Consider the following 22,963-nt stretch of genomic DNA (forward strand, 5'->3'; position numbering starts at 1 on the left):
GTTATTGCGCTGACTCTTCCAGAAATGATATTTTCACTTTATTGGAACTTATGCCAGGCAACATTATTTAACAAGTCAACATAAGTGCCACATTCATGAGATTTGTTGTGGAACAAGTTAAAATCTGTCTAACAATAATAGCCATAATTGGTTGAACTTTTGTTGAGGAGCAGTATAGCAAATGTGACAGTGTAACAGAAGTAGATAGTCTGATGAAAGGCCATTGACCTGAAACATTAATTCTGTTTCTGTTTTTCACAGATGCTGTCAGACTTTGATTCTTTGTAGAATGTTTCTGTTTTTCCTTTAAAAGGAAGTCTATTTTGCTTAACCTAACAAATATCCTGCAACTGGGAATTTAGTCAACCACATTTCATTAGATAACACCATGCATGCACATATGGTTTCTAACACTTTGCTTGTTATGCGTTATTGTATTTCTTAATAGGTCATTGGGACAGTATGGAGGAGTATGCTTGTATGATTCCAAGAGATACTCATGATGGCGCCTTCTACAGAGCTGTGTTAGCATTACACCAGGACCTCTTCTCCTTAGCCCAGCAGGTATGTATATGTTCTGTCAGAACAACTTGTACAGTTGATCAGAACAAGAGACTAATTGATCAACTCCCAATAACATTCAACAACATTTCTGTTAATAGTGATTTAATCTTTCCAGTTGCTATTAGTTTAGTTTAAGCACAATTTGTCCTCAGCTATCTAACTAATAAAGATTGAGTGAACTCGAAATGCTGGCTCTCCTGCATCTGAGCCAGGAGGCCCAGGTTCAAGTCCCACCTGCTCCAGAGATGTGTCATACCATGTCTTCACAGGTTCACATAGAAAGTATCTATATAAACATAGAAATATAGGAGCAGGAGGAGGCCATTTAGCCCTTTGAGCCTGCTCTGCCAAACATCACGATCATGGTTGATCATCTAACTGAATAGCCTAATCCTGTTTCTCCCCATAAAGTTTGATCCCATCTGCCCCCAGTACTACATCTGCCTGTCTCTTGAGTACATTCCACGTTTAGGTTTCAACTGAATTCCACAGGCTCACCACTCTTTAGATGAAGAAATGTCTTCTCATCTCAGTCCTAAATGGTCTACCCGAATTCTCAGACTGTGACCCCTGGTTCTGGGCATACCCACCATCAGGAATACCTTCCCTACATCTACCCTGTCTAGCCCTGTTAGAATTTTTAAAGTCTCTATGAGACCCTCCCTCATTCATCTGAACTCCAGTGAACACAATCCGAACTTAATCAATGTCTCCTCATACATCAGTCCTGCCATCCCTAATAAACCTTTGCTGAACTCCTTCAAGAACAAGAGCATCCTTCCTCTGAAAAGAGACCAAACTGCACACAATGTTCTTGTAATGGCCTCACCAAGATACTGTATAACTGCAAGAGCACATCACTGCTCTTGTACTCGAAGCCTCTTACAATGAAGGCCAACATACCCTTTGCATTCTTTACCGCGTGCTGCACCTGCATGCTTACCCACGAGGACACCCAGGTTCTGCTGCACACTCCCCTCTCCCAATTTACAGCCAATCAGATCGTAATCTGCTTCCTCGTTACTGGGTCTGTCGAGTTTAGTGAGATTTTAATACAGGATATAGCATACTAATGGGGCTGTTGTGGTGCAGTGCTGGTGTCCCTACTTCTGGACAAAGAGGACTGGGCTCAAAACTCATCTACTCCAGCAATGTATGTGATATCTCTGAACAGATTGGTTGTAAAATATTTACAAGTTTTAAACAAGTAAGGGAAAAATAGCAAGATTAAATCAATAGAAAAACAGGACACAGTAAAGGGCTGGTGAGGTGCTGTTGCAGTTTCCTGACCTTCAGGCCAGGAAGCCTTGGTTCAAGTCCCACTTGCTGCAGAGGTGTGTATGAATGTTTCTGATCAGGTTGGTTAGAAAATATCAAAAGCACAGTAGTTAGGCCACTTGTGGTGCAGCACTAGAGTCCCTACTTCTAGGCCAGAAGGCAAGTCATAAGATCTTTAACAAACCAATTAAAATATGTATAGCACACTAGTTATACAGCAAAAGGATATGACCATGATTACTGGTTCAAGTCAGGCAAGACAGCTGATGTGAACAAACAGCTATTGTTTTTTACTTTTCTCCATTTGTCTCAATGTCTTGTGTCATCACAACTTTATGAACTACCCAAGATTGTTAACACACAACTGCCCTTAGGAGGCTTTGCAAAGTCTCACTTCATTTTGGGTTTTGGAGATTAATCTGAATGAATTATTGACAGGCCATTTGTTCCTCATAAATGCTTCCTTTATTAAAAGTACCAGTAAAATGCCAAATTCTTTGTCTAAATCATGGGGTAAAGCCTGTACTTATGTCATCTATCAGCCATGAGATGTTAGAGCCTTCAGTTATTGACCAAACAAGACGACACATCTTTACTTACCTCACCTTAGACCGTTTCCCATGACTGGTTTTACATGTTCTTTTCATCTCCTTTCTAGCTTTTAACTACTTTCAGGTAACCTGTTGTTTGGGCTAGCAGTGATTTATACCTGAAGCAGTAAGGCTGGTTCAGTTCATGACATCTATTTTCTGATTAGACTACTGAAGCATAAGTTACTTTAATGATCAACCTTTCATTTTCATAAATCGTTGAATAGATCGTAGATCATAGAATCCCTACAGTGTGGAAACAGGCCCTTCGGCCCAGAAAGTCCACACCAACCCTCAGAACATCCCACCCTGAAATATCCCCCTATAACCCACCTAATCTACACATCCCTGAACACAATTGGCAATTTAGCATCGCCAGTCCACCTAGCCTGCACATCTTTGGACTGTGCGAGTAAACAGTAGCACCCAAAGAAAACCCACGCAGACACGGGGAGAAAGTCCAAATTCCACTCACAGAGACAATTCCCCGTGACTGGAATTGAACCCAGGTCCCTGGTGCTGTGAGGCACAGTGCTGACCACTGAGTCACCGTGCTGCAGACACATTAATTTTTAGCAAGCATCTCTATTAAGCAAGGCTAAATGAACATTCTAATTCAGCTGATGTTTTTTTGTTTTGATTATCTAAAAACTTGCTCTACTAATATTTCAGAAATCTTGTGGCTCCTTTTCAGCCTAGTTATAACGTTTGCCATATAAAAGTAGTCATTGCATTGGCTCAGTTCTAGAGAAACAAAGTCTTAAACAGTTTCCATCAAAACAAAACTTAGAGCACAAGCCCATTCCATTACCCATTCAGCATATCTACTAAATATTGTATTTATTCCAAACATATTTCCAAATTCCAACACATGTTAAATACCCCACCATTAACATCATGGAGATTAGCTTTGACTAGAAACTTAGCTGGAGCAGTCACATAAATACTCTGGCTACAAATGCAGGTCAGAGGCTCAGAATTTTTTGGCTGGTAACTCACTTGCAGACTTTCAAAACCTGTTCACCAATTATGCATTGTGTTTGAGAGTCTAATTTGAAGCATCTCATTTGCCTGAGCGAGTGCAGATCCCACAGCTCTTCAGAAACTCAACACTATTCCACACAAAGCAGCCCATAAATATTTGCCGGTATACAGTGGCAACAGTGTATACTGTCTAGAAAATGCACTGAAGCAAAGTCATGGTTTCTTTGTTTATACCTTCAATATTTGGGAAGATTGTGTATTAAAATGTTGGTTTATTGCTAAGGATTTACTTAAAGATACGAGTACGAATTAAAACAGTGAACAGATTTTCAAAGATAGTAATTTTGCCTATTAGGAGGAAGGTTGAGAGTTTAGAACTGTATATTATCCGAATTGCCAGCGCTGTGCTGTATTTGAATGTGCGCTGCTTGTTAGAGGTAACTTCCTCTCAATGATGCATCAGTACCATGTCTGATCTGACCAATCCATGGAGGTTAGTAAACCCAAAAACACTTTAGAAGAAGGGAGAGCTACTCAAGAAAAGGCCAAAATAACTGAACATTTAAACATTACACATTGTAGAATGTTATAGCTCCTGAATCGGGGAGGCAATGGCCTAGTGGTATTATTGCTGGACTGTTACTACAGAAACCCAGATAATGTTCTGAAGACCTGGGTTTGAATCCCGCCACAGCAGATGGTGCAATTTGAATTTCATAAAAACGTTTGGAATTAAGAATCTAATGATAGGCAAAAATTGCTGGCCTAGCCAGAGACGCCCTCATCCTGTTAAGGAATTCTTTTAAAAAATCGTTACCATGTTTTGCTTTCCTGCAAAACTGTCATTACACTCCAAAAATAACTCATTTTGTAAGAATGTCAAGTTATTTCAGTGCATGAGTTGTGATGTCAATCATACTTACACTTGAATTTAAGCACCACTGGTTAATAAGGCTGATAAATGCTGTTATTAGCTACAACATACTGAGTAGAGAATGTATTGCGAATGTCAACATATTTATATCTCTCTGTACTCTAGGTTAGTATCAGTCTTGAAGAGTACTTTGTTTTGGTCAAGAGTTTCTGCTTTGGATACAAATGACAATCCCAACTCAGTTTGCTCTCAAAATTGCATACCCTTATGGAATTGAATACTTTTTAAAGTTTGTGCTCAAACTTATTCGCTTATTGTTCAAATAAAAGCTTCCATGAACCAGCTCAAGACAGAAGCATTTTAATTTTAAACAAGTTTATGCAAATTTTATTTTCTATATGTAATTTTGAACAAAAATGGTTTTATGTTAGAAGAAAATTCCCCAATAAAATTAAAAGTGATAACCTGGTCCAGCTTTATTAATGCAACCACAAATGAGATTATCATGAAAAATAAGTTTGTAATCAATCCACAACCTGTGAGTAATCTCATTTTGAATAACTTTAAAAACTGTACAGATCTGTTTACTAGTTACATTAGGATGCCATTATCTTGTACGTGCGTTAAGAAAAATTTGAAATGCAACTATTAGTGTCCATGTCCCTAAAAATGAAGTTTAATTTTCGAACTGTAAGTTTGCTGTAAGGCCTGAAAACAGGTACAGATGACAAAAAGGGCCAGTGGTGATTAATTTGAATAGTTTGTGAATGGATTCTGTTTACAAGCACTTTTTCTTCCAAATCAACACAAAAGAATAAAGAAACGTCATTTACACTAAACGTAAATTACCCTTGAAATTCCTAGATCTTCTGCACTGGTTTTGGTTGAATTGTGCTGAAAAGGATAGTGCTATTAGTAGAACCCCTGGGCCTGTTCTTTTAAATCAAAATTTAGCTCATTTCCCATCCACAGTTTCACTGCATACTGTTAGTGCATCTTTGTTCTGTTATTTTCAATTTATTGAAATCAATATGACCAGAAAAGTGCTTTCTCTGAAATGTTTATCACAGTACTGTTTATGGTAGCTTGCTGCGCAGAAACTGCTATATTTCCCTGCATTGTGTCAGTGATATCGCTTCAAATACAGTCACCTAGAATTGTAAAGGAGTGCTTCAGGACTTCTTAGGGCATTAAATGTACATCATTAAATATTAATATAAAGATACAAGATGATTCACGTAGAGAGAGTAAGGGTATTTTTGTTACATGTGTTAATAAATGTCAATCAACACAAAACAAAATGAAGTATATAAATACAGAAATAATCAGGATTGCATATCAGCCAATATTTTAAGATGCTGAAGAATTCTAAAATTCTAAAACTACTTTTCACGAAAATAAAAGCCTCTATACAAGTGCTTACTATAGATGCAGACCTGTGTTGTTTGTTCAAAGTACACATGCAGAAGCTTGTATATGCTGCAAAGCTATTTGCAACTTCTGTAATGTACTATAACACACTTATACTAATGTTAAACCGTTGAAAAATTGCCCCTTCTAATTCACAGTATTTCCATGTCTTTGGGCTTTTGATATGGGTGCAAAATGTTCTCTATAAACACTCTTCATGCAAAACATCAGCATCTTTTCTTACCAATGGAATCCTCTATCAAAGCTGAAGAACAGCAGTTCATTTTAAAATCAGTAGGCTATCACTTGCATTAAATTCCACTGATCAGTGAATGTTAGTCTCACGTCTCCACAGAAAAGTTAACTGTAACGTTTTCCAAATGCCAGTGAGCCTGTTTTGTATTTGCAAATCAATTTCTTTTTCCTCCTAAAGGTGATATAGTTACATGACTACAAAAATTATATTTTAATGATTTCAGTCGCCCCTACATCTACTGGAAGTGGACAGATTTATGTTCTGGGCACTTCATTCATCTGTATGTGAGCATTACATTTCTATCTGATAACTTCAAAAAAACAAATTTAGAAATCTGGTTAAATTTTGATCAAAGGTACCAGATGCAGTAAAGAAGTCTGTCATTATGATTCCAAACCTCTCATTCAATTGTGCACATACATGGAAGATTATGTCTCGTGCTGGGAGCTGATCTCTACGCCAGCCATATGTGGCTTTAAAATTAAGTCACTAGGTCTCTCATTCTTACTACCAGCTTTTTTTTTAACTTCATACTGGCCCCTGATTGCTGTAACCTACTTCCTGTTATTGACTATAGTTGGAGCAATAAATCATTTGCAGATTTTGATAATTCCTTGTATAAAACGCATATCTTCAATAACATTGGATTGGAGATCATTTTATTTTAATATTTGTTACTGCTGTCTCCTTTTATGCCTGGTGCTCCTGCTTACTGTAATTATTTCAGTACTGCTTAATGTACTTCGGATGTTGACTTGGCATTCTTCACTCCCCATGCCTCAAGAGTATCGTAGCATTTTTGTTTTAAAGTTTAATTCATATATTTAATTTAGATGTTTCAACAAATACAGGTCCTTGCTGTTTACCGCTCTTAGTATATTCTGTAATAAGAGTGTTTGTTATTCAGGTGGAAGGCCGGTATGGTGTTAAAAGATATTCAAAGGACACTTGAAATATAATCAATGCAGAATTTGGCTAAGTCCAATGTCAATCAGCTTATGCAGTCCCATCCGGTATTTGCCAAGACACCATTCGAAGGGGCCTTTCCGTCTGGCAAATCTTCTTCAAAATGAAGTCTGGAAAATCTGAAAATCCCCTACAGTGGCTATATATCTTTCATTTGAAAGATTTTTTATGTACTGTTGCCCGTAATACGTGAAGGTACATAAATAGATTATACGCAGAGTTTCAACGCTTTTCTTATCACCTGAATTAAAATGAACTTGCTTTAATCTGAAGAATCAATCCTTTTTTAAAATTGGAATAATTACAATAAATGAATTGTGTAAGCTTCTTCTGTGTAATTGTATAAATTTGCAGCTATCAGTAGAGAATTCTAAATTATGATATATACTTGTTAACTTTACACCCACCATCAATACTAGTATTAGGAACTTCTCACACTTTAATCAACCAGCATAGAAGTTTCTGAGAGTGGGAGTTCTGTTGTGATCATAAGAGATAAAATGCTTTTATTTTGTGAGTGGTCCAAGCAACAACTGCTTTGCACCTTGGAGTAAAAGGAAGGGGAGACCAGACCTGAAATGTTGAAGAATAGTTCAAGGATTATAGGGGAAAAGCTGGAAATTGGAATTGTGATGAAATTATCCTGTACCACATAGTTTCATACTTATTCAAGCTTGCTTCATTTAGATGTAAATGACTTCCTCTGTAGTTAAATATTGACCTTTGGCCGTAGTGTATCTAGCGACTGGAACAGAAGCATAATAATCATATTTAGTAGCTTTCTTGTTGCTGTTGGTCACAAAAGCATTGCTCTGGTGTAAATTATTCCCTTTTTCAACTGAACTTCATAATATTTGTGTCCGAGTGCTTATGGTGGCTGAGGATATGTGGAGGGGGTGTAATATTGTGGTGGTGGTTAGAAATAAGATTTGAAGAGTGACTACCTTAGTAATAAATCCAGAGGTGATGTTTTCAATTAGTTAATAAGGATGAAGCAGCATATTGATATAAAATGTAATAATAAAGCAATCTAATATTTTCCTTCTTCAATTGCAGTGCATTGACAAGGCAAGAGACTTGCTGGATACAGAGCTGACTGCTATGGCTGGAGAGAGCTACAGCCGTGCCTATGGGGTGAGTCTGATAAAGGTTGAATTTCATGATCTACCTTTTGTCGTTATGTTTCAGAGTTTGTTAATTAAGGATATATATTTTATGATCTCAGAACTAATAAATGATGAAACTTGGCAGTTCTCCCTATTCCAGATACCCAGTGCAGCCAAATTATATCATACTATGTTACCAGCTCCTAACTGAACTCAACCATCCTCAATGACTACTAGCAACTGTCTGTGCATGAACGGTTTAGAGTATAATCCAGTATCTATAATAATAGAGTCTCTGAAATTCATAGAAGATCATTTTTGATGAAAATTGCTGGCAATGGTGCTGTTTGTTATATTGGGGAATATTTCTTGACTTGCCACTTCTGTTAAAGCTTGTTTAAGTTATTTATTGGATAGTGCATACTTTTTACATTAGTTTTGAAAAATGGCTTGTTTGATTAATGAATTGTTAAAATTGGGAAATAAAGAATAAATTATACGTGAAAATGGCTGACGCAGTATGATAATTAAAAGCATACAACACAATAATTAATTATTTCTGTTGACGCCAGTATCCAGTCTGGGCTCAAGATTTCCATGGACTTGATTTGTTTCCACATGGCGTTTATAGGCTGAGTTAGTAGATCGTGTTTTGTTTTGACAAATAAAAGCCAGAGACTAGTCATTTTCTGCTGGTTGGTATTTACTATATTAAGAACATACATCAGAATTACTAGTACTCTGGACAGCTCCTTAGCAGAGTCATAAATTCTGATTTATGGGCTGTTGAAACTAAGTTGAAAAGCTGATTAATGTACTTGAAGTAGTTACTGTCCTTCATTCCCAAAACCTGGTTTCATTATTTGGGTGTTCTTTTTGTTTAAATGGGCTTCTTCAGGCCATTGAAATTGTGAATATATATGAGGTGGAATCTAATTCAAAGATTTTATTACTCAGTCAAAAGCATATATATTACTTTTTAAAATTAAGAAACCTAGATGAATAACTCAATAATGCTAAGTAACAAGTTAAAAATTATTGGCAAACTCACACGTTTTGCTACCCTTTAATGGTAATTTCCTGCTGACCTGGTTATTACATCCAGTTGATGTCAAGAGCTATATTTTCTGATCTTTGTTAAGTATACTATAAGGCAGAGATCTTGTAGGTTAGTTGATTTCTTTTTAAAAGGCCCTTGTGGAATGCTGGATTAAATAATGCCAAAGCTGCACCGAAGTATGTTGGTTTTTCTTTGAGTTTAGAACACCTGCAAGTTAAAGATCAGTTCTCTGGATGTCCACTCAAGTGTTGCAATTGAATATTGTGTTTTGATTAATTTTCATTTAGTTGGTATGCAGTGTGATTCTATTTTTCCTCGCAAAACTCGCTTATAGCAGTTACAACTATGTGGAAAGTTGAGATTTAAATAGCTATTGAATTATTTTCTTAATCCGCGGTTTATTTTGTTCTTTTATGTGGTTAGCTCCGTTGGGTGGAGGGATGGTTTGCAGTGCAGTTTTACGCCAACAGCTTGGATTCAGTTCCCATGGCAGCTGAAGTTGCCATGAAGGTATCACCTTCTGGTGATCCTCAGGTTAAACCATCACTGGTCATCTCTCTCCAATGAGAGAGCAGCCCTATGGTGCCCTGGGACGATGGCAACTTACTTTGTTATGTAATGAGGTCAAACTGGCTTTAGCCCCCTGACTACATCTATCTAAATCCAAGGTGCTTTCCTTTGAACTTTTATTTAATGTACCATAATAGGTGTACACCTTTTCTTAGAGCTTCTGCTCGTTCTGCATCGTTCAGCATAATCATGTGACACTGATGTCATCATTGCACTTAATCTTCATTTGTATAATTTGCTATTTGCAGGACTACATTTAAAGAAATGTGCTAAAAGAAAATCTTGCCTGTGATGCATAGACATTCAAATACAAAAATAGGTTTAGGTTGAAGGGGAGTGGCAAAGACATGAAATAATTCAAGCACAAGGATGTGTTATTTTACTTTGCGGTATTTGGGTACTGACAGACAGTAACAGGCAACGAAGATCTGCTTGCTGGTTGATCATAGAATCCCTACAGTGTAGAAGCAGGCCATTCAGCTCATTAAATCCACACTGATCCTCTGATGGGCATCCTATCCAGACCCACTTCCTTACCCTGCACCTGTAACCTTGCATTTCCCATGGCTAATCCACCTAGCCTGCATGTCCGTGGACACTGGACAATTTAGCAATCCACCTAACCTGCCCATTTTTGGACTGTGGGTAGAATCCGGAGCACCTGGAGGAAATGCACATACACAAAGAGAAAATGTGCAAACTCCACACAGGTAATTATCCAAGGGTGGAATCAAATTCAGCTCCCAGGCACTGTGAGGAGTCATGCTACCACTGTGCCACCCAAAATGTGTGACACATAGGAAATTTGGCAGTTTGGATTCTCAGTTTCTACATATCTGCCTGAATCTTCACCCTTGGGCATTGCAAATGTCTAAGCCTCTCTTGTAGTGGGTCCATGAAGAGAATGGTTAAGAAATTTCAATTACCATTGGAACAGATTTTATTGACAGTAGCCCTCTTTAAGGTTACCTATTTACTTGGTGATTTCTATGACCAGAATTCCAAGTCTTATGTGATCCACATATGTCCACCGGAGTAAACCATGAGAAATCTACTCTGCTGAGGAGCAGCATCACAAGCAGAGACTCATCTATTTTTTTATGAAACTTGCTGCCATATTTCAGGAGTTAAATTGTTTAAATATTCCAAAACTACTTTGGCAGCAACTGTGGAAAGGTAAATGATGGTGGTAGCATGGCAAGTGAGTAGATAATTAGATAGTGTGCCACTTGGATGCGGTAGCTTGTGCCAGGCGGATGAGTGAGACGTAGGTACCATGAGAATGCAAGAGTGCTTAGGGCACGGTTGGCAATAAGCTATCAGAGTACCACCTGGTGAAGTGGCGGGGGGGATGGTTGTCAAGTTCAGCAGATGGGGAAGCATCATTTAAGTTGCAGAGGTTGTTGGATGGTGGGAGTGTGAACAGTTTTGGAGCTGTTGGGTGTCAGAGCTGTGTGGGAGAGTTCAGGTCTACCAGGCTGGCTCAAGTTGGAGAGTCATATTGATTTGGAGAGGAGTGGAGTTGGGTCCAGGAGTTCAGGCTAAGACGGTGTCAGGTTTGGGGTGTTGGGTTTTAGGTCTGTCAGTGTGGATGGTAGTGCAATGGGGAGTCATTTTTGCAAGTGGCTTGGAAGGCACATTGGCGAATTGCTTTGTTATGTCTTGTGGGTAATGCACACTGATGCCATTATGCACCAGATGTGGAAATAATGAATCTTATGGTATTGGATGAAGTGCTAAACAAGCAGGCAGTGTTGTCCTGAATGGTGTGAGTCATCTTGAGTAATGAATAGTCTCTCACCCTCCTGACTCGTACCTTGTAGATAGTAGACAAAGCTTGGGGAATTAGATGGTGAGATAGTTGCCACAAAATTACTAACCTGTGAACTGCTATTGCCACATATTTGTGGGGTTGGCATGCAGTTAAATTTCCAGTCAGATCTCAGTGATATTAATGGAGGATTCAGTGATGATGATGCCCTTGACGATCAAGGAGAGATGATCATTGCCTTGCACTAGTATGGCCCAATATTTTATCAAGACTCCATGGCCCAACACTCATACAATGTCAAGGTAGCCACATTCATCTGGCGTCTTGAATTCAAGCTCTTTGGACAAATGTCGTAAAGTAGTTTGGAGCCAGGTGTTGTTGACAGAACCCAAACTGAACATTGATGAGCTAGTTGTGCCTGGTGGAAATGTCAATGTCTCAATACATTGTTCCACAGATGAATGAGAGCAGATTGACTTGTGATAACTGACCAGATTGAATTTGTCCCATATTTGTGGATAGGCCATAATTAAACAATTTTCCACACTGCCACATAGATGCCAATGTGCTGCACTGGAACAGCTGCTTTTTGAGGGTGGGGCTAATTCTGGTGCACAAGTCTTCAGTACTACAGCCAAAGTATTGATGGAGATAATAGCTTTTGATGTATCCAGTGCACTTAGCCATTTCTAGAATGAATCAAATTAGTTAAAGACGAGCATCTGCAGTCTTGGAAACTTTAGGAGGCAGCATAGATTCAGCACCCCTGGCTAAAGATGATTGCAAGTGTTTCAGCTTTGGCTTTTCAACTGACTTCCCGAACTTTATTATGATCAAGAATGGAGATGTTCATTTAGACCTATCTTCCGTTATTGGATGCGAATCACTTAGCAATGTCTGTTGTGCACATTGTCCGATCTCTGTGAGCTGAGTGGTTGATTTTTAAGGACACACTTTTTGTGGCCACCGTAAGCTGTATTTGATTTGGCAAAGAGAACTGCTCGTATTCCACCTTAGAACATAGAACAATACAGCGCAGAACAGGCCCTTTGGCCCTTGATGTTGCACCGACCTGTGAACTAATCTAAGCCCATCCCCCTACACTATCCCATCATCATCCATATGCTTATCTAAGGACTGTTTAAATGCCCCTAATGTGGCTTAGTTAACTACATTGGCAGGAAGGGCATTCCATGCCCTCACCACTCTGAGTAAAGAACCTACCTCTGAGATCGGTCTTAAATCTATCACCCCTCAATTTGCAGCTATGTCCCCTCATACAAGCACCTTTATTTTGTTAATGTGAGCTACAGAAGGTTACCCCTTCCAGCTTCTTCCTTGTTTAGTTTGATCGTCCATCCTTGTTCAAGGGACCTTTTGAAATTATCAGTTAACTTTCACTGTCCACCTCCATCTCAAATTGACACCAGGATTAATTTTCACATATTCTGGTAAGAGGGCTTTTGCACTGGTAGTATCTGTAAACAGACTGTACAAGCCAATTAGCTGGTTAATCCAATGCAACAAAGCGGCTTTAAAGATTTGATTGCCCATTAACGGGAAAGCTCTCACACACACAAAATTTTGTGATGGAACTTTGGCTTCCTTAGACCGGTGTTGTCTGAAGCAGGACTGGAACTTTACATCAACTGGTTCAGAGGCAGAAATACTAAGCCAGTTGCTAACTTTTTTTGTACACTCATGGCATGGGAGTGTCGCTGACTGGCCAGCATTTTTTGCCCATCCTAGTTGCCCTTGAGAAGGTGCTAAGCTGCCTTTACCCATTGCAGTCCATGTGCTGCCAGGATGGTAATTTGAAGGAGAACTTGCAGAAATGCCCATTTGTCTGCTGCCCTTGTCTTTCTCGATAGAAGCAGTTGTGGGTTTGGAGTGTGCTGTCTGGGGTTCTTTGGCTTCTTACTTACTTGCCAATGATTGAATTAACTGTATAGCAACTAATTATAAAACATCAATGGGTTAGAAATTTCTTAAATATATAATTGAATGCCACTCTTGATCATGAAAAAATTTTATGAAGATAATTTACTTCCAAGAGTAAATCATCTCCTGTCAAAAGCGAAGCATGCAATTTCAGTTCAGCCTTCAGAGATTCCAGTAAGTTTATTTTCAGTGAGGAAATTACGTTTAAGTTGAACAATTTTAGTCTCCAGTGAATGTAGAAAAAAGCTACATTGAGTATTCTAATAACTTTGGGAGACAAGGACATTCATTTTATTTTATTTGAAGAAATGCGAACAGTTGTGAACTCCTTAGAGAGGAGCTACCACAGTATGGAGAGCAAGAAATAATGAAAACTGGTCTCAGGAGAGAAATATGATAAATTTGTGGTAAATGAATATGAGTAGCAGTCATGCATTTCACCTGATGCAAGGATTAGGGGAATTGCATCCAATTTTAATCCCACTTGTCTCCCTCGCTGGTTTTAAATTTGCTTTGGCTTATTGTGAAAAGCTGCAATGCTTGATGAAATTCTCCATTTTTTTAATTTTCTGATTTCCACATAATATGGAAAGTTATATATATAAAATAATCTGTTATAAATTATCACGCATCAAAGCAGTGACATAGATTACCAAATTCCTGTCATACAGACAGCAATAGTTGTACACAAAATATAATTTTGCATTAAAATTGTAAAATTAAATATCTGGGAGAAAAATTGCATCTATTAGCTATTCAGAAACTGCATTCATTAAAACTGCATTTTTTAATGAAAAGAAACACATTTTATTACTTTTGACACTTACTTTAAGTCCATTGCAACAGGTTAACTGTACTTGTCAGCTTGATGAGTAATTTAATCCCAAATGAGAAAGTTATATGTTACATCACATAATTTCGGTTTATTAATTTTCAGATGATGTATGAAAATGCAGTCATGTTTTGTGGATGAATAAGATCTTATGGTAACAGTTTTAGAAAAGGAGATTCTTCAGAAGTCTTGCTAACATTTTTTTCTTTGATCAATGGGCTAATTTTTAATTTCATTTCCTACTTCTAGTCTTTCAGTGCTCGAATTAGCTATTTATATTGTACTACATGAAAGTGACTGCACTTCACAAACAGAATTAAACATTCAACAATTTGAGGCATCTTTAAAATTTAGCCAGGTGCAATATAGATGCATTTTTTTGCCATTGCTTGTCGTGGGGGGGCGGATTTCAAAACAGTTAATTACTAATGTGAGTGATTTTTTTGCTGCCTAGGAGATCATGCAGTGAATGCCTCAGCTACCATGTTTATCCACAAAATAATGGTATCTACATTTTGAAAAGTAATTAATGGTCTGTTTTAGGACATTGTACTGATGTGACAAATGGGCCTACTTTGTAGCCATTTTATTATATTAACCATGTGTGGATTGACACCATGGCCCTTGGAGTACATGGTGTGCCGTTTTCATTTTAAGCGATTTTCTTTCTCTTGTCGAATTTTTCTTCTCATAAGGGCATTCACGATTCATGTGTGAAGCTCTGCAGTAAATTTAAATGATCTGTTTGCTTATGAGGTGCATCTCAGTTTGGTGTCATCTGACATGCATATTTGAACTTGGATAATGATCAAGAGCAAAAGCCCTAGAACAGCAGCAGCCATCATGTAGGAAGATGCAAGTTTTTTTTTTCCGCCAGCAAACTCTCTGCAAAAGGAATGGTTACTTAGTTCAATCATTTTGAGCATTGTAGGCAAAATGTTGAGCACAATACTGGAAAAACTTACTCCTTTTCCTTTCATATAGTCACGGGATCCTTAATGTCCAGTAGAACGACCAGAACCTACAAAGACTGTGGAGCCAGTTGTAACACTGAACAGACTCAGACTTCAATTTTTACAATATTTAAAAGACATTTACATAAGTACATGAATAGGAAAGGTTTGGAGGATGTGGGCCAGGAGTAGGCATGTGGGAATAGTTTAGTTTGGGATTATGGTCGGCATGGACTGTTTGGACTGAAGAATCTGTTTCCATGCTGCATGACTCTATGACTCAACATATAATGTTTTTGAACTTCTCGTACTGTATTAGTCACAAAGGTTCTGTAGGTCAGGAACAGACCTGATTACATTGCATCATCACTTAGAACTGAGAACATTACAGCGCTGTACAGGCCCTTCGGCCCTCAATGTTGCACAGACCTGCAAAACAAATCTGAAGCACATCTAACCTACACTATTCCATTATCATCCATATGTTTATCCACTGACCATTTAAATGCCCTAAAAGCTGGCGAGTCTACTATGGTTGCAGGCAGGGCATTCACGCCCTTACTACTGTCTGAGTAAAGAAGCTATCTCTGACATCTGTTCTATATCTATCACCCCTCAATTTAAAGCTATGTCCCCTTGTGCTAGCCATCACCATCCGAGGAAGAAGGCTCTCAGTGTCCACTCTATCTAATCCTCTGATCATCTTCTATGTCTGATCAGAGGATTAGAAAGGATTACTTGCATCAATTTTAAAAGGCTCATAGATATATTTGGCATATGATTATTGAAGGGTAGCATAACAATTTGCTCGCTAATATTTGATATTAGTCTAATAGTTGGACTTTGTATGTTCGTTAGGAAGTGGCATACATTAGAAGAGACAAGTTAGTCAATTTTACCTTTTAAACTGTTAAACTATCATGGTCTACTAATGGATTCCTTAGGAAGTTGGAAGGAGATTCTGCAAGATTTTTCTTAAATTAACTCCTGAGGGAAGAACTTAAGATAAAACTAATGTGACTGTTAGTATGGGATGATATATTAATATGTTTCACAGTTGTATCATCTAATACATAGTGTGAGTGCAATGATCTTTACTGATTTCACTTTTTGTGTCCACAAGTTGTGAACAATAAGAAATATGAGTAAGTGTTGAATCTCTCTTCTTTAGGCCATGGTTTCCTGTCAGATGCTGTCAGAACTGGAAGAGGTAATCCAATATAAATTGGTTCCAGAGAGGAGGGAGATCATCAGACAAACCTGGTGGGAACGACTTCAGGCAAGTCAGCATTCATCTAATCTAATTAGCTTTGGTAATCAATCAGTGATGAGGTATACATTTGCCATTCAGGTCAGTTGAGCATATTATGGAGCTGCCTTGGCTGTCCAGGAGGATGTTGGTCCAAGCTGAATATTTTTCATTTTACACAAAGAGTATGAATGCTGGCAGGTAGAGTAGCTGAGCATAATTACAAGATGCTGGGCTGGATTATATGGTCACCGCAAGTGGAATTGCTGGCAGGGTGTAAGTGAAATCCATTGTTTACCCACGCAGCCCCAACCTTTCTGAAATTTTGCAGCAGGGTGTGAAAGAGATTTTGAATGGCTTGCCCACCATTTGGCCTTTCAAAGCCCTTAAATGACCGATAAATGGTCATCCCACCAGTGCAAGTATTTGACCCATGACAGTAAGCCCACGTAATAGGTGGAAGTCTAGCAACTTCATTCATTCAGGTTGATGTTGGGCAAGGAGTTTGATCACCATTGCAGCCCCCCACCCATTCCTGGGCTATTGGAGGCAACACTACAAAAGCCTATGTTCCACACCATTCACCCCTACAGCCTCCAGAACCTAGCCCGCTGAAACAGCACGCTTGCTATCTTATTGCAAACTCCTTGGATTTTCCTCGGATTCTTCGCACGGTGGATTACGTGTAATCCCAACTGTGGCCAGTGCTCCCACTGATACTGTGGGGACTGCCTTGTTAGCCAATCAATTCTTTTCGAGGTAGGAGCAGAATGTTGCTTTCAGTGTTAAATTCCTGCAAGAGCACCCATCAGGATTGTAACAGGGCTCACCTACCCTTAACATTTTAGTTCAACGTGTGAAGTCCATGGCACCTCATAAAAATCCAACCCACTATATTACAGAAACTTAAATTTTTGTTATTTTCAACACTTGGGAAGAAATTGAGATTTGCTTTTGCTTCAGGAGAGGAAAAGGTATTACATATTATTAATGTTTGTGCCAGAACCTCCCTTTGTAAGTCTTTGCAATATTTTCAGAATCCTTCAGCTATTATTTAGTTCTCAAAACTCTGGATTTTTTTTTAAAATCTCTGTTCCCTGTAGAATTTATTTTGTATTATTTGATGAATGCAAAGTTACTTCCACATGCAGTTTCAAAGCCAGGATAATGTCAGTTTGCTTTTTCTGGTGTATATTTGAAGGAAAGCAGAAATATTTTAAGACAAGTGCTCTATTTTATGTTAAAGAAAAATTGTAGAGTTTCTATTTAAGACGCTATTCAAGGCTCGTTTACATACACCAGACTCTGCAAGTAAAAATACACAGAGCATTTGAGGCTGTTTTCAGTTCGTTTTTTACAATCAACTGATTATACGCCTAGTGCTGACTGCGTTTGAAGATGAATAGACCAAAAAATTCCATATTTCATAAGCCTTAGCTTTTCAAGTTTTAATTTGGTTTTATGGGAGTGTGTTTTTTCAATTTATTTTTATTTTATCCTTCCCTTGGCCACTGACAATTTTTTGGCAAGCGTGGGACAATGATGTAAGCCAGATTTGATGGTGGTGTAAGCTCTAATACTGAAGTCTTTGGTTGCGTTTCTATATCACACTGCCAAGTTAATGATTTAATGTTCTTTTTCTCCCTTTGCTTCTGTCCTTCTCTCATAAAGGTATTAACTCATGCTGAGGTACAGTTTTAATGTTCTTGGCAGCCCTTTGGTACAGCACTGTATTAATGGTTCTTTTATGTGTAAATCACAGTGTCGGCATGCCGGTTTTACTCCATTTTTCTATAGATGACTCCAGCACTGTTTACACTTAACATCTATAGATCCACATTTCCAACAGGTAATAGCAGTCTAGTTTGGGAACTTAAAATGATTTACAAACATATGAATGAGAAGCAGAAGTAGGCCATTTGACCCATCAAATCTGTTCCACCATTCAAGAAATATCATAGAGGATCTGTTTGAACTTCGAATTCCTCATTCCCATTTACCCTGTTTAAGTTAGATGCCGTTCCTAACAAGGATCTCTTTATCTCTGCCTTAAATATGTCCAATGATCCTGCCTCCATCGCCTCTTGAGTCTGAGTTGTGCAAACCTGTGAGGGAAAAGCATTCCACTCATTTCTGTTGTAAAAGCGTGATCCCTAATTTTAAAGCAGTGTACCCTACCTCTGGACTCACCAACAAGATTAAATATCAAAGTTCCCTCTAAGCTGCATTAGCAAGCCAATTTGCAACATTGACTTCCAGTTTTGGAAATTGCTGCTGCTGTCCAGCTTTTCAGATCCTGCAACAGGTAAGAAAATGAGAGGAAATGCTGGTAAATACTTTTCATATCAATCTTGTCATTCATTTAGTATCATACAAACTTCAATCAAATCACCCTGTTTTGGAATTTTATTTTCCTCTCTATTCTGGACTTGTTTGGAATCAATTGGCTTTACACAAAAGTAAAATTTGGCTCTTGTTGAGTTTAATGTTACACCATTTGACGCAATTACCTCATAAACCATAAAGACATACTAGAACATTCCATTTGAAGTGTGGTCTTATCAAAGCTATTCCACAAAAGCAGAACTAACATATCAAGAATGGTACAATTGGATCAAAGAAAATTAGAGCAACTAGGGAGAATTGCAGGAATGCTTGAACAATTGTTGCCACTTGTTCACTCATAACCACCTCTATTTCTTCTACAGGGCTGTCAGCAGATAGTAGAAGACTGGCAACGAATCCTAATGGTTCGCTCCCTTGTCATTGGTCCACATGAAGATATGAGGACTTGGTTAAAGTATGCAAGTCTCTGTGGCAAGAATGGACGTTTGGTAAGAATTCCATGCCTTAATTGCATGATTTAAGACAACAGCAAACTCACTACTGGCTCAACTTTGAGTTATGAAAGTCCTTTGTTTTTGATATTGAACAAAATGTGATCTCATTACTTTGTGAATGAGCTGAAGAACTGAAAAAATTAATGATCTTTGCTTTTAAAACAACACTGCTGCAGTTAATGAATATTCCTTCATAGAATTTTCAATGCGAATTGATCTCCAATTACATAACACACAAGGAGGTAAGACCACATCAAAAGAGCTATTAATTGAACTGTGGTGTGTAAATGCATTTCTGTCCCATTTATTCAATTTGACCTTAGTTTTATACTTCCATTATAAAGTTTTGCATATTTATCATATGGCATTTGTAAATGGGGCCTGCTGTAATTACACATGACAGTTCATCACAAGTAGCATGAAGTTGTGAACAGAGCACAAGAAATTTACATTAGCAATTTCCATCGTAAATGTGGCCATGAAAACTTATATTAGGAAAAGTTCAAAGGAAGTGTGCACACTAAATTTAAAACAAAAAATTAGTGATTTCTTTTCTGGAATTATTTTTCATATGTACTCTGAATGCAACTATTCTGTCTATAGGCTCTTGCTCATAAGACCCTGGTACAGCTGCTTGGTGTAGATCCTTCAAAGCACCTTGATCAACCTCTGTCCACAGTTCACCCCCATGTCACCTATGCTTACATGAAGTACATGTGGAAGAGTACCCGCAAGGTAGGTTACAATTTGTGGTATATTGCATAGTAATAACTGTAGTAAGTTCCCGTAAGTTAGTAGGCTTTATGCCGTTCCTTCAAAAAGTAATGGCTCCAAACAATTTTCTTTTGTCAAGTGAGAAATGTTAAAGCATAGCTTAGATAAGACAGGATACAATGTGAGTTAATGAAAAATAACTTCAGATAATTTCTCAGCCGAAAAAGTGATGTGTAATAAATTAGAAGGTATGATTTTAGTCTGTTTGGAGATTACAAACAATAGGATGGTGGCTGAGGAGGTTCAACTAATGGAAAGCCAAGCTTAATTGGAACCAAAGACTTTTTCCCACCCTTATAATTCTTATGGTTTGGAAGAAAAATTGCTTATAATTTTGTTCCTTCCTTTTAAGTTGACTGTAGAACCTATGCTCTGTGTGGAATAATTGCTTAGTTGTTTCATCCTGATGATTATATTTCTGAAGAAGGGTCTCAACCTGAAATGTCAGCTTTCCTGCTCCTCTGCTGCCTGGCCTGTTGTGTTTCTCCAGCTCCACACTGTGTTATCTCATTATGTTGAGATAAGTTTCTTTTTGCACAGCACATTAAGTATTCTGAAATGAATTAGTGTTGCTTGTGTTGTATTTTGTTAATTTCAATGAACAATAGTGGTTTTATCAGCTTAACACTGCTGATACCAATATTTGTTATCACCTGGCTAGGTCTTCAGCATTATGTTAGAGTTGTTTCTCACTGTAACACATTACATTTTCTGAACTATAATTGAATAATTTCATTTCCAGGTGTGGCATTACTGTTTTCAGTATTCCATTCTTTTGTTTTTGTACTTTAGTAACTAGGCAAATGTGCCTATTCTCACACTCAGAATGAACATCTTAAACATATGTTTTTTTTCTCAATTGAACCTCAGTGTAGTGCTTTCATAGATCGTGTTTCAGTTCAAATTGATTCACAATCATAACCTCAAAAGGATGATTGTTCTCCCCTTTCCGACAGACGGACATATACATAAGTACACATTATTGTTGTTACCTTTCCTCCAGTTTTCATTCTTCTGAAATGAGCAGCCAAGTTCGCTGAGGGATTACGTAATCTCAGAAGTGTTGCAGCCCAGAAGGAGATGGAAGAAAAACATTTGGCCCATTGTGCCTGCACTGGCTTGTTAACCGAACATAGTTACCCAGTGCACTCTCATGCTTTTTCCCCATATACTTGCACAATATTTTTATACAACTTGCCATCCAAAGCCCTCTTGAATGCCTCAATTGGATGTGAATGGCAAAATTGAGTGGAGCACATTACCACCTGAATGCAGTTCATTCATTTCCTTTTCAATGGTATCCTGGTGAAAATAGATCATTTTTAATTTCAACAAACCTATACTAGCAGCAAAGCACTTGCATCACTCATTTTATACTAATAGAATACTTTTCATCTGTTCAAGGGATGAATGCTTCACTGACTGGGCTAGCATTTAATATCCATCCCTAATAACCCTTAAGAAGGGATTGGTAAGCTCCCTTTTGAACCTCTACAGTTCATTTAGTGTAGGTACACCCTTATGCTGTTATGGAGGGAGTTTCAAGATTTTGACATGGTGACGCTGAATGAATGGCGAGATATTTACAGGTCAGTATGGTTTGTGGCTTGAAGGGGAACTTGCAGGTAGTGGTGTTCCTGTGTATCTACTGCCCTTGTTCTTCTGGATGGTAATGGTGAATTTGATATTTGAGGAGCCTTGGTGATCTTCTGCAGTGCTTCTTGTGATGGTGCACACTATTCCACTGATCATCAGTGGTGGAAGAAGTGAAGCATGATGTTTGTGGATGTGTTGCCTATCAAGCAGTCTGCTTTATTCTAGTTGGTGACAAGCTTCTTGAGTGTTGTTGAAGCTGCATTGATCTAAATAAGTGGAGTAAACTCGATTTGTGCTTTATAGTTGCTGGACAGACTTTGCAAATACAGAAAGTGACTTACTGCAAGATTCCTGGCTCTGACCCACCCTTCTTTACACTGTATGTATAAGACTAATCCAGTTAAGTTTCTGGTCAAAGATAACCTCCAGGATGTTGACAGTAGCTGGTTTTGAGCAATGGCAATGCCGTTCAATGCAAGTGAATGTTAGATTTTCTCATGGCAGATGGTCATTGTCCAGCATTTGTGTGGAATGTACTTTATTTGGTAGCTATAACTTGTCCACCTAAGCCTGGATACTGTCATTGTCTTGCTGCATTTGGCCATGGAGTGCTTACAATCAAGGAGTCCCAAATGGTGCTAAAAACTGTACACCATCAGCAAACATCCCCACTTTTCACTTCATGATGAAGGTAATTGATGAATGTATGGAAAGTGGTTAGGCCTAGAATACTACCTTAAGGAACTCCTGCAGAGGTGTCATGGAGGTAAGATGCTACAGCCAACTACCATAGTCACCCTCCTTTGTATTAGATGTGACTATAACAAGCAGAGACTTAACTTTCTGATTCCCATTGAGTCAGACTAGTTTTGCTAGTGCTTCATGATGCCATGCTGATTCAAAACAGACAATGATATTGAGGGCAGTCACTCTCACCTCCCCTCTGGATTTCAGCTCTTTTGTCCATGTTTGAACCAATGATGTGATGAGATCAAGAGTTGAGTGACCATAGCGGAATCCAAGTTGATTGTCAGTGAGCAAATTATTGTTAAACATACGATGTATGAAGTTTTCATATTTTGCATGTGTCTGCATGGGTTTCCTCTGTCTGCTTGGGTTTCCTCCCACAAGCCAGGCTAGGTGTATTGGTCATGCTAGATTGCCCCATACTGTTCTGGGATGTGTAGTTTAAGTGGGTTATAGGGGGAAGGGTCTGGGTGGGATTCTCCAAGGGTCAGCATGGGCTTGTTGGGCCGAAGGGCCTGTTTCCACACTGTAGGGGTCCTATCATTATCTTTTGCACTGATGTCTTTGGCTCCTCCACCATTCAGAATGTGGATAATGTGGGG

General features: G+C 38.3%; 1 protein-coding gene across 4 annotated transcripts in view; it reads left to right on the forward strand.

The window, feature by feature from the left end:
• The window catches only part of mtor (mechanistic target of rapamycin kinase), a 366,257-nt gene that overhangs the window by 256,693 nt on the left and 86,601 nt on the right, over positions 1-22,963 (forward strand). For all 4 annotated transcript variants that reach the window (XM_048561203.2, XM_048561201.2, XM_048561202.2 and 1 more), the window contains 5 exons: positions 449-564; positions 7,979-8,056; positions 16,327-16,434; positions 19,113-19,238; positions 19,848-19,979. In XM_048561203.2, the coding sequence (XP_048417160.1) occupies positions 449-564; positions 7,979-8,056; positions 16,327-16,434; positions 19,113-19,238; positions 19,848-19,979 (560 nt within the window). The remainder of the gene's footprint in view (positions 1-448; positions 565-7,978; positions 8,057-16,326; positions 16,435-19,112; positions 19,239-19,847; positions 19,980-22,963) is intronic.

This window comes from Stegostoma tigrinum, chromosome 28, assembly GCF_030684315.1.
Source record: "Stegostoma tigrinum isolate sSteTig4 chromosome 28, sSteTig4.hap1, whole genome shotgun sequence".
Classification (NCBI taxonomy): domain Eukaryota; kingdom Metazoa; phylum Chordata; class Chondrichthyes; order Orectolobiformes; family Stegostomatidae; genus Stegostoma; species Stegostoma tigrinum.